General features: G+C 42.8%; 1 protein-coding gene across 1 annotated transcript in view; it reads right to left on the bottom strand.

Moving 5' to 3' along the window:
• Positions 1–19,016, bottom strand: part of TEDC1 (tubulin epsilon and delta complex 1) — a 67,748-nt gene that overhangs the window by 48,394 nt on the left and 338 nt on the right. The window contains exons 2-4 of the mRNA XM_041479079.1: positions 18,206–18,284; positions 12,308–12,510; positions 212–370 (exon numbers count right to left, since the gene is read on the bottom strand). Coding sequence (XP_041335013.1) covers positions 212–370; positions 12,308–12,510; positions 18,206–18,284 — 441 coding nt within the window. The remainder of the gene's footprint in view (positions 1–211; positions 371–12,307; positions 12,511–18,205; positions 18,285–19,016) is intronic.

Raw genomic sequence — 19,016 nt, 5'->3', positions numbered from 1 at the left:
TACAATTACAACCTTACAAACACTTGAACATACTACATTTTCTCATGGTTCTCATGCTGGGGAAAGGCAGAGGTGCTTATATTTAGAGTGATTCACTCTTACCTACAGAAAATGCAGAACTAGCAAACAAGAATAATTTGTACATTTAGCTCTAGCTGACAAGGCTTTTAAAATATAAACTATGTCATAGTGAGTTAAAAGAATCATTTACCTTGTGCAAAAGTTTGCATTGCTCTTGGTGCTGAGCGTGCAAACTGCACCACTGCAACCTCAGCCTCCCGTTCAACCACTGCAGGTATCGAACATCCACTCTGTCCTCAGGTCCTGCTTCACCTCTGCCTTCCTGGCTCTTGGGCAGATCATCTTCACACTGAAAGCAGGAAAGAACACCAGACTGGTTTTAATTAGTTTCAATATTTTCAAGTCATTCAGCAGTGAACATACAAGATATATAGGCCAAAGAGAGGAAAATCGCCCTAAAATGATGTCAATTCCAGCAGTACAAAGAAATTAGAATTCAGGATGAGGAACAGCCTAAACAAGTAGAGAAGTGTGGAACAAATATCAGCTTGTCAGCTGTGACGCAGTGAGCTGTCTCCCCTCCCATCTTTCATTTTCCATACCCAGGAAGACACAGCAAGCATGTTCTTTACCCAGATGGGAAAAACTGTATTTTGATGGCATTCTGTTATGTCAAAGAACATAAAAAACAGATTTAGCTCCTGCAGTGTCTTTCTGAAACCCCATTTTGTAAATCAATAACTTATACAGGGACAAAATCGTGGGCCTGTGCTTGCCCAGCTATTTTCTTTTCTCCATCCAGCATTTCCTGTCTCGCAGGATTGAGGAAAAGAAAAAATCCTGCAGCTGGCAGATACCAGGACTCCACAGAGGCACTTCCAGCTACAGTTGTATCATCTGTCTTGTTTTGCCTTTTTCTAGAGTAATTTGGAAGGAAGAACAGAGAAGCAAAGAGTTTCCATTTGTTCATCTTGTCTCACTTTCCTTCTGCTGCAGATGAAAACCCAGCAACAGCCAACACCTTCATCTTCTGCATGAAATTCCTGCAGCACATTTCTGTCGTATCTCTTTCCAGGAACACGGGGAATTCCACCTCCCCCAGCCCCTTGCACAAAGAGATCATTCACATGCACAGACAGATCTCTCCGTTTTCAGCTAAGACTCCTGCAGATTGCAAATTAAAAGGGGAAGAAGACATGGGTAGTTTTATTTCTGATGCCAGTAATACCATTTAAAGTAAAGCTTTCCATCTCATGAAATCTATAGGAATTACACACAATAAACACAATCCATTATTCCAAATGTTTTAGCACAACATGTCATAAGAAGCAGAAATAACACAGAACTGCAAAGACCTGGTTATTCAGAATGGATGTTTGCCATTCTGAAAGGAAATGTCTCCCAGTTCTTAGACTCTCAAGACATTTCTTTTAAGTAGAAATTTAAAAAGCCTATTTGAAACATGACTGTTTCCAAGAAAACACTTAGGCAGCTATTTGGACCCACAGACCTTGATGGTATTTAAACATATGTGCCTCCCTCCTTCACAGATTTCCACGTTCAATAAAATCTTCAAAAGATCCAGTTGGCAGGCAAAGCTTGAATGTAGTTCCAATTTGGATCCTAAACTAACAATGCAAACTGTAAAATGAAGAGATTTAATCTTGCCTTAAATGCAGATTTCAACAGAACTGTGTCTACAACCATGATCAAATAACCCCCTAACACTTGTTTTAACCTAAATATCTCCAGCTGACAGGGCCTCTATTACAATGAGTGTTCCTATTATTTATAAGCACAAAAATGCTGTTATGGTCACATACCAAACTGCGTCAGTATTACAGGTTTGTTCCCTTTTGCTCTGCGGCTCAGATAAACACATGCTATAAATCACAGAGGTGCAGGGCTGGTAAAGGGCTTCTCGTTTTAAAGGCACAGATTCATCTTTAACAAAAAAAAAAAAGAAAAGAAAAAAGAAAAAAAGTGTTTGTGCCAACTCCAATGTCCCTTTTCTTCCTCTGCTCCTTTGTCTCCAAGGCACTGTGTCCTAGGACACTGCAGCCCAAGCCAAGTACCTCCACAGCTCAGACTGTTTTGCCCCAGACAGGATGGTTTCAGGAGCAGGAGACCACGCAGACATGATTCCCAAGCTGCCCATCAGCATGGTAAGCCAAGCAGTTGGATATTAGTCATGGCAGCAGAGAAAACCCACGTGTAGAGAACATTAAAACACCTCACATAAGCAGCTAGAAAGCCACAAGGCCAAAGACAGACTTGGGAATCCCAGATTAAAATCTGCAGTGTCCATAATTTACAGTCCTACTCCAACTTCCCTGGTTAGAGGTTTCAGAACAGCACAAATACTGCTCTCCTGGGGATTTATTTCAGGAAGGAATGGCATTAGACTCGATTGCTTTGGCAGTACAGTGACAAACACCATGCAGAGCTAATTTTATTGTAGCAACCTGCCTTATTAATATTAAAATAAGGAAGCCAGCCAATGCATTTTTAACAGGATCTCTCCATTATTTATTTCACAAACTGCACAAAAAATTTACTTTTGCTATGAAATACTTAGCCCAGCATAAAGTAAACAAGGTAAAAAAAAAGGTCTTGCATATTATACTGTGACCTCAATTTCCAGTCCCATCTTCACAATCTAAGACTATTTACTGCTCTCCCAGAGGGTGAAAAATCACTAAAACACCAGCCCAAGCTACAGGCTTTGCTTGGAGTATCACTGTGAATTTATCTAATCTATGCAGCAGTCCAGGTACACACCCACATTCACTCTGAGACACAGAAGTGCAGATTTTTTTAGTCCAGTTCACAGAGAGAGCAGCCAAGACAACTACCCAGAGACCCCAATGGTCTTCCCACACTTGGGATGCTCCATGCCACTTTTGGAAGAGATCATTCCACAGCCGCTTCCCAGAGAAGCATTTTGCTTGCAAACTGTTTGCTGCAATTAATGCTTCCCTCTGATTCCATTTCAGAGAAGGGACATGCTTGGATCAGATCGAGGAACTGGTGCCACAGCCTTGCAGTTCGAAAGTCACATGAGCAAATATCAATGCTCTCATCACCATGTTGAGGTTTTTTGCCATCACTGGTGATACCTGAGCTGGTCTGGTCAAACTGGGTAATGTGGACCTGCCAGAGCACCCCTGAACAGTGTAACTTAGGAAAACTGATTGAGCAAAAGATAGAATGAAGCTCCTCATTTCACTCCCACCGTAACTCACCCCCCCAAAGGAGCTTTGTATCCTAAAAGCTCCAAATACTGCTGTTAGAAGTTTTCAGTATCCACTCACTGGCAAGACTAAGAAAAGCAAGCACAAGCCTGATCAAAGTGACAAGCATACATTTACACGAGCTCCCTCCAAAGCCGGTTTGTGAACTACCACCCTGCCCACACTTCAGCAGAACCAGCTCTCCTGGGGTAAAAGATCCAGGAGAAATAAACAGCTAAGCCCCAGAACAAATACCCCTTCCAAGACACCACCCATCCCAGTTAAGGTAGCTCACAAACTACAAAACCTACCCCAGACTCACAAATAAACCTTAAATACACCTCAACATGGTTTATGTCCCAAAAGCATATATTTAAGAATTTCTGCAAAGCAGCCTAGAATTCAGTCTTTAACACACAAGTTTTGCCCTAAACATTCCATCCCAAGCTATTTCAAGTCAAATTATAAAAAAAAAAAAGGTGTCAGATCATTCCCAAAATTTGCGAATCGGCTTGTGGTTAGACAATGCAGTAAGTGCATAAAAACCCCCAACACTGCCAAAGTCCTCCTGGCAGAATTGTTCTGAGCAGACAAGTCAGAGTCATGAAATACAGTGAACTGAAAAAAGCCATCAGCTATGAAAGTACTCAGAGGAAAAGAATAAGGGGTGGGAGAAAGGAGGGCGTGAAAAAGACATGGTGCTTTATCAATTTTCAGCCACATTCCATACGTCTCAGGAAACAACTTGCATGCAACGTGCTTAGAGAGAAATTAAAGATTAAGAACTTTCAACTTCTACAGCAGAAATGAAGCTGCTCTTTTTGGTTTGAATTACAAAGCAATCCCACGTTATCAGAAATCAGAGAGCAGGTGTACCAACAGTGGATGGAGATAAATTAAACAAGTACTTCATCATATAAATACTTCATCAAAGAACAACACAGGCACCAGTGTGTTTACAGACATGTGAGAAGGGAGCATTTTTTCCACTACTTGCTCTGTGTGAGAATTTTAGTGACTTGGTATGGAGTAGATCTTGCTCTGCTCGTATATTTTGAATTACTAAAACTCCAAAAACTGATTTAATGCAAAATTCCTTGCAGATCCAGCAATATGTCATTAGCAGGACTGCAGAGGAAACACTCTGCTGTGCAACTTCATCTAGACTTTCTACACTATTCCTACTGATATAGGAATCTTTAAGGCTTATAAATCCTTACCTTAATAAATTCACTGTGCCCCGTGCAGGCAGTGGAACAGAAAAGGCCGTGCTGCCTGCACTGCTGTAAAACAGGGAGATGGCAGGGCTGGCTCCCCCAGAGATGCTCTTTTCTGACTGTGAGCTGCCACCTGTCGGCCCAGGACTGAGCCCAGCTCATCCCCACCGAGCTCTGGCTTTTCCCAGGCATCTTCCAAATCCCCCCAAGCACCACTGCCTCCACATCTGGACAACCAGCAAACAATCTGCTGCTCATGGAGAAACCCATGTTACCCATGGAGAAACAAGCCTGCTGGAACATGGATAAGATGTTTAACCCATGGGGAGATGCACTAGGTCAACCCCCTGACACCAATCCTCGAGCAGAGCAACACAAAGCAGCTGAACCCTCCAGTGCACGCCCCCAGCCCACTGCTCACCTGCACTGCACTGCCTCCGGGTCTAGACAGAAAATACTCACTCAGTTACCACTCAGATCTTAACTACTCTAAACCCACAGCCTGGAATCACAACGGTGGGTAGGAGCACATTTAGATCCTCACTGCAGGGCTCAGGAAAGGCAAGGCAGTCACATAAATCAAGGCAATAAAGTGCTTCTGCAGCTTTTACCGAGCACTCGTTCCGAACCGCTCATAATTCAGACATTGGTTTTGATGTGACATAACATATGTTAACTTCTGTAATTACACATCTTTAAACAGAACAGAGTTTTTTGTTGTTTTTTTTCCTAATTAAACACCATAGCCAGAAATAACAGTATCAGACATGCTTTCTCAATTAATACAGCCATATATCTATCTGCAGGGGGGAAAATGTGAAAGGAACAATCTGAACAGATGAATGCAAAAGGGGCAGCACTATTTTCATTAATGGCACCATAAACAACACTAAATAGATTTCCTCATAGTCAAGGCAGGATCCAGATTAGATTTATGCAGGGAAAGATAGATGGTGTAAAAACCCATTCCCACATGGTGCACATACCAATTAAATCTCCAGATATTTGCATAGAAGAGCAAGTTTTCCACAAACATAAGCGCTCACAACATTGAAGTTACGCTTGTATCGCATTCAGCAATTAAAAAGTTAAGCCCTGTGTTTCCACAAGGCCTTTTAGCTTTTAAATTTCTATGCCTCTTCTAAGAATTACTACTCATAACAGCACTCCCAAGAGCTTACTCTTGGCAAAGAGTGAAAAAGAGAAGGTGCTGAGGGAAGACAGAAAATGTGAACACAGCTCTTACCCATGCTTGCCTTGTTCAAACAAGCCTCTCTGGCAGTAGCCATGGGCCTGAGGCACTAGAGCACATCAGTCCTTTATCCCATCCCTCCCCACTCATTTGGGAGGCTGTCTAAGAGCTCTGCAATACAGCAAAAGCACGATGCCTTTAAATGAGCTCAGCAGTGGTGCCTAATCTTTGGAGCTGCAAGGTTTTAAAAGAATGTTAAAATCCCAAAGCTCACTGCATTATATATTCAGACAGAACAAGGCAACTAAACATCCTAAGACCAACACGTGACAGGGCAGACCTTAACTGGGAGCACGTTCCGCAGGGCTCATGGAATGCAATACACAGATAATGCCTTGCACTGCTTTTTTCCCCTGCCTGCAGCTGTAGTTCCCCTTGCCCATGGCCATTGGCTCCACTGTGGCAAGAGGGGAGCCCCTGGAGACAGCAAGATGCAGCTCCCTGCAGCAAGAGCACACCTGGAGCTGGAGGAACACAGGGGAACAGCACCTGCCCTCCAGGAGAGAGGAGCAGAGCTCTGCCGTGGGGAAGAGCCTGCCATGCCCCTCTCCACACGGCCCTGAAGGAAAAGTCCTCCTGAGGGAAAAGTGCTTTATTTCAAAGGATCCTCTCAGCCTTAGACCCAGGTTGCTGACAGTAGGACACCAAAAACACAAGTTCTCATTTAACTCCAAAGGCTGTGAAGACAATCAGAACGTACCAAAGGCACTGGCTGCTCCCGGGCACTGGAGGGCAGGAGAGGCACTGAAACATCTCAAAATCCCTCTTGCATCCCCGACAGCCAAGGAAGGAGCTCCCTGTGCTGGATTTCAGCAAAGTACCAGTATGACCACGGTAAACCTTCCTACTAGCACGCCAGTCCTCATCATTTTCTCCTCACACGGCTCAAGGGCCTGTTTGCTGAACCCCATCCAGAACACGTCAGCTGTAATGTCAAGTTCAAGAAATTTTGCAATTCAGACATTACCAGAGACACAGCAGATTCAATAAATTATAAGCCTTTCTGATCAGTTCAGACTTGTCTTTTAGAGTGTTTTACTTTGACATGCTGTCTAGAAAAAAACCCCACTTCTTAATTGTGCATTCACTGTGTCAAGCAAAGACAAATGTTGGTAACTGCACATCTTCCAGTGTAGCACAGGAAGAAGGTACCATGACAAGTTCAAAGTATGCTTTGAACAGACAACAGACTTGTCAGCCACACTGAGGTGAGGAAAATTCTGCAGGAGAAACCTCAGGGATCCTGCACCCTCTGCTCAGGTTTCACAGATGCCTTTTAAAAAAAGAGTGTTCCTTAGCAGCTACTGAATCCAGCAACAGTAATAGCAGAAAAAGGGCAAAAACATAAATGGTGAGAGTTACTAGGAAGACAGGAGGACAAAGAGAATAGAAGTGTAAGCTGAGGGAATAAGGAAGGAAAACCAAAAAATGAAAGCTGACAGACTAATATAGCCCATAAAGATCTGGAAAGTAATTACGTGCCTGAGTCAGAATCAATAAGGTTAATAAAATTCCCTCCTCTATCCTCACTGGAATTGATGAAGACATGGAAAAAATGCAGAAAACTACTTTTCACTGAAACTAGTGCCCAAGGTTTCCCGGTTTTCTACTGGGGGAAACATTAAGCTCGGCTGCTACTTTAACACTTTCCTCTAAAAACATGGTTTATGGAACAGCAGTGACTCAAGTTTGCTGTAAAAGAAAGGCATTTCAACAACAACACTGGACCAAGCATAAGCCTTACACTGTACTGGAAATAGCCAGTGAGCCAAACTAGACCATGACAAACAAAAGATTAATCAAATTGCAAACCTAAGGGTCAGAAGGCATATTTATCTTAATTTTTGCCCACCAGAAGTAATTAAACTGAGTTCACTTTGGCATGCTAGAGACACATGCATGAATTCCAAGCACAAGAGACATAATAGCTCTATTTGTTGATTACTACAAATTCATAAAAGGGGAGGGGCATCCAATTTCACTCAGAGGGCCAGAAGCAGACAGGGGAATTAGTGGAAACAAGAACCAGTGTTTGTACAACATCTCCTGAAGATCATGAGGGATATAACATCACTACACCCATTTAAAAAGCTCAACAGCCTCCACACATAATCAAATTACAGGGCACACAGATTAATTGCAGCTGTAGAAATAAAAGAAGCACAGGCAGTATTCCTCCCTGGAAACAAGAAAAATATGTGCTCACAAGTACTGCTACTACCTGCCCAAACCATCACAGATTTGGAGAAAGCTGGGACAGTATCACTGAAATTTAAAATGCAAGGTAAATATGAATTAGTCAAATATTGAATGTGCTAAAAAGGCAAGTTTATATCAATTACATGCTTCTCAGAGAGAATGAGAAATCCCCACACTGAACTTGTGCCTCACAAGTTCAGTGAAGGAGACAGTTTCAGCTACAGGTTTTCAGCTGTGTCTTGTACACTAGGATTTGTTCTGTGTGAATAGGAATCAATAAATGGCACTTGAGAATAATCTGCCTGTACATGATCACCAAAGCAACAGAAGACGTTGAGACATCACAGCACTGCATATCTGGGATGGAAATCCACACGGGGTGTCAAAAGCCTTTGAAAACCATGCCCATCAATTACTGGCCCAGTGCTTTAATGCAATTAACAGGCGAGAATTCCCAAACAGACACTTCAGTGCATCGATGTGAGCCTCCAGTTCAGATTGTACTTAAGTCTTTATAGATCTAACAGAGTTAGTGATTACTTCTTCTAAAGAGCTGGCCCATGCAAGGTTTGAACTTTCACTTACTGCCTCTGGAGTCACCAACCTGCTGAAGATGAGCACAGTAAATTCAGAGAACCTGAACTGCTGCAGCCCAGCTCTAATGTTTATCATGGGTTATGGATCCCAGTTTATCACAGATTATGGATCCCCCTCCTCCTCCCTCTGCTACTCCTGCACATCAACACAGTTTGCTCCTTTAACTGTTTCCCCTCCCAGTTTATAAACTCCACATGCTAGAAGGGAGCATGGCTAGGGAAGGGTTCTTCAGCCCTGCTCACTGGGGCAACCTGCCACAGGCACCAGGATCCTGGCTCAGGAGACACTGCAGCACTGCCCTGCCAAAAAACACCAGCTGGAAGTGCCCTGAAGGAATCTCTTACCTACCAGATTAAAGCAGCCAACCCCCAGAAGCACCCCAGGGTACCAGCCATGCCTGTTCTTACCACAGCTACCTCAGAGTGAATTCTGACTAAACTGGCACTACCTCTTACCACCTTTCATCACCTCCGAGTTTATAATTTCAGGAATCACTTGACTTTTGGTTCTGAAGATGTAAGTACATGTAAAAGTCAGCTTGTGGAAGCTTTTCCCAGCTCAGGTTCAAAAGATTAAGAATTCCAGACAGAGCTTGAGCTCCTTGTCCATCATGTGTCATGAATACCCTTGTACCTCCAAAAATCCTTTAGAGCTGATGGAAGTGTTCAATTTGCAGGGAAAGAAAATGGTGTTGCTAAGGAACTGCAAAGGAAAAGAAGGCCAGAGTGTGGTAGCCTGAAATGAAATTATTTAAATTAATTGGCCATTGATATGTTGGTTATTTGGCACATTATCAGCAATTCAGCAGGCTTTGTTCTAAACTTAGGCTGAAAGAACAGTCAGAACATGACTGTACACTTAATTTAGGGATTAGCACCATTCTCTCTTCTCACACAACAGATCCTGTTCCTCTTTATGGATTTCAGACAGAATTTTAAAAGCAAACCACATGAATATCAGTTTGAACTACAGCTATGCCTACAGGTATTGAGACTCCTTTCCTTTTAAATGAAGACAAAGAGTAAGGATTCTCTTCAAATTTATTCTCACTGGTAGACCAACAGATGTACTTTTCCAGCAAGTAGTGGCTTTCACACTTTGCTCATTTTGGCAGAGATCTCAGCCATGCACAGAAACAAATGTATTTCATGGATTTTTGTTTTGCAACATTTTCATTTCAGGAAAATTGTTTGTAATCATTAAAGATTCCATTCAGTGGAAGATTTTTCAAGTTCTCAATGGAGAATTTAATTTCAGTTGTTTTAAAGAGCATTCCCTTTTCTTTCTCCTATTTTTTGAGACAGATCTTTCCCAAATGAAGTTTTTTTCCTCTTCTTTTACCTTTTTCCTTCACTTTACTGAAATAGAAGAGAGTCAAGACTGCAGAGACTACACGTCTGCTGTGTTAACTTACAAATGTCAGGTACCAAAGTGACAACCTCGCCCTCCCCCTCTCTTACTGAGATTTTGGCATTTTATTGCTGAACACTGGCTGATGAGCAGGCTTTGCCACATGATTACCTCACAAATAACAGCAGCTAGCAAATAACGATATCTAACAACAATAAAACTTAACACTTCTATGAAACAAACAAAAACAGGCTTCCATGAGTGGTTTACAAGGAGCTGATTCACTGACCAAAACGAGGTGTGTGACCCACCCATCTCCTCCTCACCCACCACTGCCTCCTTGCATCTTGCCAGTGCATTCCTAGATCTTCATTTGGTTGGCACCTGAAGGCTGAATTTAGTGGTTTTGCAAAGCCTAGTTGATCAAATAAAAGATAAGACCTCTCCCTCAAAATTCCATTTGTTTTAACTTTCTTGTGATGGAGAATCACAAAACCCACTAGTTATGCTGTAACTATATTCTTTTTTTTTTCCCTTGTAAATACCTATTTTTATTGGAGCATGAAAACTGCTGGATAAACACCATTCAAGAAATGTTTCCATTTTTACAATGAGCTTTACATACACAAGCTAACTCCAACTTCCAGTCTATACAATTTTTGCCTGGTCTATTGGAATCTCCTCCTCACCCACCACTGCCTCCTTGCATCTTGCCAGTGCATTCCTAGATCTTCATTTGGTTGGCACCTGAAGGCTGAATTTAGTGGTTTTGCAAAGCCTAGTTGATCAAATAAAAGATAAGACCTCTCCCTCAAAATTCCATTTGTTTTAACTTTCTTGTGATGGAGAATCACAAAACCCACTAGTTATGCTGTAACTATATTCTTTTTTTTTTCCCTTGTAAATACCTATTTTTATTGGAGCATGAAAACTGCTGGATGAACACCATACAAGAAATGTTTCCATTTTTACAATGAGCTTTACATACACAAGCTAACTCCAACTTCCAGTCTATACAATTTTTGCCTGGTCTATTGGAAAAAAAATTCAGACTCTTAAGCCTTTCCAAACACTGTTTTGGACAGTTATGAAGTAAAAACATTTAATATTCATTCCAGCTTTTTGAGAAACACAAGTACAGCAGGTGAGAATTGAAGTGAAAGACACACCAGTATGTGTGGCCATAAGAGATAACATTGTATTATCATAGTTCTTTCATCCCTTTTTGGGAAATGCAAAACTTAAAGCCTTCAGAGAAAACAACACAGGTGCTGCCCCACTCCCTGAATTCATGTCACATTTCACTTGTCACTCTTTTGTAACAGAAATTAAGGAAAACTTTAACCAAAAAAAAAAAATTTAAAAAAACCAAAACTCTGCTACTGCAGATGAAAAACAAGAAAAAGGTAAAAGAGAAGTTGAAAGTAAAAAGTTGTCCAGCAGTGTTTTTTCTGAAATCTGAAGGCACCCTTCACATAAGTAGATGGCACTGCCACTCACAGCTCAGCCTCTTGTGCTCCCTCTTCTGCGCAGCAAATAATTGTAGTGCAGCAAGAGTGGTCCCTTTCCTCAAAATACTTCTTGTAATGTTGTTACAAAAAGGATTCTTTCCCTTGAACTGTTTTCCATTTGTACAAGTGTTTTCCTTCTGAAGACACTGTTTTTATATGGCAGCTTTCCTGCTTTGGTGCCCCCTGAAAAGGCTGCAGAAAACCAGGGAAAAAACATATATGGGTTCAAGAAAGACCACACACTTTAGACACCACAAGATAATCAGCAGGTAGGGCTTCTGACCTACAAAGTCCTTTGCCAAAAAACTAAGAAATTCTGCGAGCCTGTCATTTTGAAGCAGACTGAGCAGTAATTAGTGTCTGACAAGATGATGGTTACTTCAGAACAGACTTTCTATGTACTAACAGCTTTTATTAACGGAAAAAAACAACCCACTCCAGTGTGTTATCAAAGGTCATTAGTTACCTCAAGGGCAGGAGCTGCCATTTGAGACCTTGTTGTTTGCAAAAACTATTATTTGCCTTACCCTTACCTGCTCTACCTAACAGTGCCAACACAGCCAGCACTCACTGCTAACCTGTTTGCCTGCCCTGCAGAACCACTCAGAGCTCAGTCTGGAAGCCCAAGATCCAGAAGCAGAGAGACTGAAGAGATTCACTTACCTCCACAGTGGTCTCACCCGTACCAGAAACAGGAATCAGGGAATTCAAGCAGGGGTGGGAGTTTGATAAAGCGAAAGAACCCCTAAGCTTTGCACACGGAAAGCTTAGAGAAGGGAAAGAAAATAGACGCTGGCCTTTTTTGAAGCTGAAGTCACTTACCTGCCAAGGCACCAGGACAGCACCCATCACACACTGGTGGTGACACAGCTGCTGCCACAGGTGACTTGTGGACAGGGAGGGGTGGAAGGACACAAGCATGCTCACCATGCACACAGAGGTCTCATCCCCAGTCTGCACTCTGTTCCGAGCCAGGAGCTGCTCCAGGAGGCCAGGGCTGTGCAGCAGCCAGGAGAAGGCCAGCAGCAGCTCCCGGCTGCCCGCGGAGCCGTCGGCCGGGAGCCGCTGGAGCTGGAGCCGGCCGTAGCCGTGGTACCACAGCGCCCACTTCACAAAGCCGACCTGGGCACCTGGAGAGCAAAACAACAGAGAGTAACAGCCTGCAGCACTGCCTTCACCCACTCAGCTCCACAGCTGCTGCCTCCGAGGAGGGCAGCACTTTTAACCCAGCCTAGGAACAGAGTGGGGACTTAGTCTTTATCAAGTGTCGCTGTAGCCTTGTGTTAGAGATAGAAATGAGATGGATGAGATGCTTGGTTTTTGTGAAGAATAGCTGAATCTTTATTGTACACAGCTTACTTTTGTATGGTATTAGAAGGTACCATAGGTACCATGTTTGAATTTAATAGGTTAGCAAGTTATTGAAACTCATTTGATTGGTTGGTAATGGCTAATGTACATGTTGATCAAATTTTTTTCTTTCCAGATAGTTTATATCTTTTCTTCATGGATTCTCACGGGATAGACTTCTTATTTTTGTAGGTGCGAACACTTTCTCATAAGAATAGATTGTTACATAAGCTGATTTTTATTTTTATAATTTTTTTTTTCTCATGGGAACTTAACAGGTTAGTTTAGCCAGAATAGCAAGGTTTAAACCATATTTTATAAGGCCTTTATTTTATAAGGTTTTATCTATATGCAACAATCAACAACTGGTGAAGGACAGGAGGGAAAGGATAAAAGTCTTCTTTATACCGCCCCATTCTGATTGCAAGAACTGCTCAGGGAAAAGAAGAAATTCAAAGTTGGGATCATGACCAGTAATGGCCTCTTGGAAAACAAAGGCAACAAAGGCAACTAGCCACCCCCACTACAAGGGGACTCCAACTCACCTATTCATTTTTTATGAGTCACCAAGCACGCTATGAATTAGTCAACACTCTGAACCACTCTACTCCTGAACTAAACTGGAATTTAGAGATAGGAGTTTCACAGCCTGCTGCAAATCTCTGAGCACCAGAGAGCAGAGATAATGCAGCACAGCACATGGGCTATTAAATTCTCAGGAATGCTCTGATCCATATTCCTTCACACCAGCAAATGTTACCTGACAGCTACAAGACAGGCACTGCAGGACTGTGAAATACTGAGGAAATATAGAGAAGGTTGTTATTAAAAAAGGTTCTGCTCAATAAGCCTTGGCTCTGTACTAAGTCAAAAACAGAATAAAGAACATAATTAGGGGGACAATGAAAACAACACATACTGGCTAAGAACCAACAGGTGTAAAAGGAAAACCTGCTCAGAAAGTTTCTGGAGTTCTCTGAGGGCAACAAGAAACAAATGATTAAGGAAGATTCAACCAATGCAAGACATTTAGACTTCCCACTGGGATTCAGCTTGCACAAAGAAACCAAGGCACTGCAGTGGAGGGAGAAGAAAAGGCTTGGATCAATTACAAGTACCCAGGAGACAAGAACCAGAGGGCAGGAACAAATAGTGGTTTCACGTGAGGGCTCTGTGCTAAACAGCTGCTGCTCAAACAACTCAGAATGACACTTAGACAACGTGACAGTGACAGAAAACTTGGTGCTGATGTGATATTAGTAGTAAAGAATGCAGACAGATCATGAAGGACTGCAGAACCTTGAGCCCAAGCTTTAAAAAGACAGATAAAAGTATTTTTAGAAAAAAATTAAAAATTATGTGCACAAAGAAAGAAGTGCTCCTAACGTTACTGACTTACAACATAAGACTGGACCTGGAACTGCTCCTTGGGCTCAGGAACACAATCTCAGATGATAAGGTTATTAATGACAGTATCACAATTGGTTCTGACAGGCATCCAAAGGCAAACAGTGTGAGAAACCTAGCAAGGACACTGAACAGAACACAAATACCCACCGTGACCCTTATTTCTTCTCTCCCATTAAGGCTACAGAAGATTTGGAAAGAAACTAAGAGAAAGGACAAGTACAATCACAAGTACAGAACAGCTGCATCGTAAGAAGCGATGAAGTAGGCCAAGAAGAAGAGCAAGAATGGATATGACAAAACTCTTCAAAATTCTGAGTGCTGTGCAATGGGTGAAGAGTGGATGATTTGTTTGCACAACACTCAACACAAGAACTGTGAGCCAACAAAGTTAGCAAGCATGTGAGTCAAAACATGATAAAAGAGACGCTCTTCACACACGCAGCACAATTCTGAAATTGCTCACTGTGGGACTCTATGGACTCCTAAGAGTCACTCAGGCTCAAGGAGAAACTGGATTTACAGAACACCAGTTCATGCAAACTTATGAAACACAAACACTCTCTGGACTGGAAAGCATGAGATGTAAACTGCTGGAGGAATACTCCCCCATGCCGTGAAAGCATCCTCCTAGATTTGCTCCTTTCTTTCCCTCTGACAGCTGTCACAGCTGGGTGGAGCTAGAGGAATCTAGAGTTTCATGCAGTTCAGGCATTCCTACAGAGCAAAAGACCTAAATCACTCCATTTGCTCTTTCCACAGACCCTGTGAATGAAACAAGCAGCTTCCCTTCCCCATGTCAGGCAGAAATGCCTATGGCTTGCTAAAAATCTTCCTGTAGATGTGCTCTCCAATCCCTCAAGCACAAGAGGAGCACGGAGATATTACAGAATTTATTTTGATAACTTGTGAACATTCTTACATGAGCAGGGTTTTCATATCATCCTTTCCTTTTCTGTGTGCATTTGTCAAGAAAGGAACTGCCATAACAGGTAAAGGCAGAAATCCTCCAAAAGGAAGGATGATCAGTACACGCCTTCCTCCTTTTTCAAAGCAAATAAGCATCACATGCTGCCATCTGCAGTTCAAGGTGCTCATCAAAAAATCACATATCAAAGTGGAGGAAAGGAAAGCAGGTCAGGTGTCTTTTATTTTCTTTTATCACCATTTCCCTGCTCTGATATATCACTCAGGCCAGATCCACCACAGCAATTCACCACCTGAATTTCAGTGTTCTTCTGATCCTTTATCTCCCCCTCTTTCATGTCTCCCTCTGCAACATGCTGCCCTCACAGGAGAGGGTACAGCTGGTGTACCAGGCAGGAACTGGGAGTGAGCAGTCAAGCCATGGACCTGGAACTGGGGCTCAAGGAGCCTTCCTGTGACTTAGAGAAGTCCCTTAGTTTTCCCCATCTCTAGAATGCTCAAGTTAAAAGGCAAAAGTATAAATGGCAGTAAAGGTTATGTGAGTACCCAGGACCAAGATGGATTCTTCCATAATGTGCGACCAAGAGAGAGGAAAAAACATCACTCAGACAGAAGAGACACACCAGACACCTCTCTGATGTCTTCTTATGGCATTAGGATTGGGAAATTTATACTGGAAGACCTTCACAAGGCTCCCAACTAATCCCCTTCTCCACAGATATTATTTATAAAACTATATTCAGCAAGTAAGACCGAGCTGGGGATGAACCTCAGGGTTCAGCTCACTTAAAACTATACTCAAGCTGTGCTCTTCTTTCTTTCTGTGAGTCCCGACAAACATTTTCAGTGATTTACAAGATGATATTCAAATAAGAGCTATGCACTAGCCTGGCAGGCTAAAATGGAAAGGAACTACAAACCAAGTACAATCACAGACACAGATCCATTACTTCATGCACTCAGACAAGGAACACCTGCATAGGTAGTGGTATTATGGGAAACTACTGTTCAGAAAAACATTTTCTGCTGCATTTGTCAAACAAACAAAAATCTATTGCAGCTCCAGACCTCTTTCCCATGCTATAAAAACTGAACAGCAATCCCAGAAAACAAATGTTTCCTCCAACCATCCAAAGGCATATTGCACTGCTACCTGTCAGGTTGTTAACCAAGTTCATCAGCCTCTGTGAAGAACAAGCAGCTTGAAACCATTACCTGTGATTTCATCAGCAAGGTTATGCCCAGCGTATTCACACAGCTTACTCTGACTCTCCAGTGTCCAGTGGCCCACTGCTGTGACATGTTTAAGGGGCTGGGTTTTACATTAAGTTTTTACCAAAGTTTACAGTTAAGTGCTTTTCACTGTGGGAAGAAAAAATTCTCACAGAACCAGAAACCAGAAGCCAGCTGCAGAATTTTATAACCACTGACTGGCAGGCATCAGTGGGATTCCTGAGCTGGCCAAAGATCAGTGTTTCCTTTCTAAAAATAAAGGATATGAGATCACTGGAGAATGGCTTCTCTTTTCCAGAAAGCTGTTTCTATGCACAGTAACCCCCAGACCAAAGGAGTCTTCACAGCCTTCCTCTGGGATCTGGCCACTGCTGCTCTCCTTGTTTTAACCAAGGTAATTAAGAGGTTGTACAAAAAGAGCAAAGAAAAGCAAAGCTTGATCTGTGGACTAAGGCACTAGACTTGGATTAGAGGAATCTGTTTCAGTTCTCTGTTGTGTAACAGGATCCTACAAAAACCTGAGAAAGTTATTTAGTGCCTATGCCCAAGGCTTATTTCATTTTCATTAAATACACAAGAGACCAGAGCTGGGGCAGAGAAGAAAAGCAGTAAAATATCGATTGTGTTCAGAGCAGACAACTCATTCACTTGCCAAGCAAAAGTAATTAGTGTCATTTGAAAAACAGTACAGCTCTCCAGCCTGAATTTCAGCTTTAATCACCAAGTTGTGACTAAAAAGGTTTCTCAGAAATCAGCTGAGCAGTTCTCAGCAGAAGCACACATTGCTACCTCACAATATACCAGTGGAGGCTGTGTTTGCTGTCTCCAGACCCAGGATCCTGCCACATGCACTTGGAAATTCTGTCCCCAAATGCTACAGCCAATTAGTATGGGAGCAGCAAGGATCCAATAAGGTTGCACATGTGCAGGGCCACATCCACAATGCTGTGGGAGACAGTCAATAAATAGACTTGCCATACACAGCAGACTGTGGATGAGTGGAAAAATAAAAACAGACAAATGAAAAATAGCAGTCCTGCGAGTAACAGGACTTCCTGCTGAGCTACCAGCTAAACTATGCTGGTGGTTTTGCTCTGCATTCCACAGTGCTTAACCTTTCTTAATTCCATTTACAGAGCCACCAGGCTCACAGCTAATCAAGGGCTTAAACAGTGCTGTTTAGGGTGTTTTGCTTTCAAGGGCAAAAGTGAATATTAAGTGGAGTTGGCATGAGGAGACCTTGACTCATCACAATACAATTCCCAAAAGGCCCTAGATAGACATGTTTCAAGAGAGAAGATGGGGAGTAGTGTTGTACTTGGAATAACATACGTTTAAGAAGAAAATTGTCTTCTGCTGTTTTGAGAAGCCTATCTGCATTCAGCTCCTCTCTGGAGCAGTGGTCCTGTCCATAAAGACATTATTCACAGTCCCCCTAAAATAATCACACACAGTCCATTTCTTGTTTTGTCCAGAACTTCAATCTGAAACACTGCCTTTATGGTTCTCACATTGCAATTCCTGGCTCTGACACAGGACTGATAGAAAGGTACCAACAGAATCATGGTATGAATGGGAATGGGAAAAGAAGGAACCAAAGGAAAACCAAATCCGCTTCTGTCTTTGCAGATACTGAGAATGCATAACATCATTGCAGAGATTTACCTGCAATAAAATGTCACAGGGATGCAAGAGTCTGTGGAAACATCCCAGTTTCCAGGACAAAGCACATCAAAGAGTAGCAAACCTGCCTCACAGCTCGTTCCCTCACCACTAAACCTGACACCCGGTACATTGGTGGCACGGGTGTTCAAAACAGAGCACTCCCAACAGGGAGAAAGCAGCCAAAGGTGCTACAAAACCAGTCCCAGGACAGATGGAAACTGCAGTCAGCCAGAATGATGTTACCTATGGCATCAGACTCTGTCCACTTGCCCCCGTGGATCTGCTTCAGAAGCACATACAGCAGCTTCCAGAAGTCCAGACTCTGCAAAAGAGAGGGGTAGAAGAGGAGATCAGCAGGAAAAATATCTGCCATACTATTTAGTCTTAATTAGGCAATTAAGCCCATATCTGAACATCGCACACGGAACAGCACACCTGCTGATCCAGCCAACACCATCTGATCAGGCAGGTTCATGTATGTCAGTGTTGCTGTTCATGTTCCTGCCTGATGAACACAGAATCTACAGAAAGGAGCACCCAAAAAGAAAAGGACTAACGCGGGCTGCACAGCAACACCCAGCACTTCTACTGCGAGACCCACGTGTGGAGGAACATTCCAAAATCTGCTCTGATAAAACCACATACGGCACAGCTCACCCGCAGTCAAACAAGCACCTGAACACACCGGTAAGATCTGACCACAGCGTCAAACTCACAAAGCGGCACAACAGAATGAGCTGGAACTGGGAATCGTTGCTTGGCTGCACAAGGACAGCATGCTGACAAACTCAACTAGTGATTCTTATGGCTGGAATCTTAGTCAACACTCGTAAAACCCTTAAAATAGCCGAGGAAGGGAGGTACCCTGTGTGCGAGCTGGAAGCCTCGGAGGCAAAGCAGCACGACCCAAGCTGGGTACGTCAAAGGGCAGCAAACCCCAGGCGACACCGAGAAAGTGTCGCAGACCAGGGTGAAACACCAAGCCTTAAGTTACAACCACAGTAAGGCATAGCCCTTCCCAGAGCGGCGAGGTTGCTGAGAGCTCCCTAACACA

This window comes from Pyrgilauda ruficollis, unplaced genomic scaffold (assembly GCF_017590135.1).
Source record: "Pyrgilauda ruficollis isolate IOZ18807 unplaced genomic scaffold, ASM1759013v1 scaffold47, whole genome shotgun sequence".
NCBI classification, from domain to species: Eukaryota; Metazoa; Chordata; class Aves; order Passeriformes; family Passeridae; genus Pyrgilauda; species Pyrgilauda ruficollis.
This window is presented reverse-complemented; position numbering and strand designations above follow the sequence as displayed.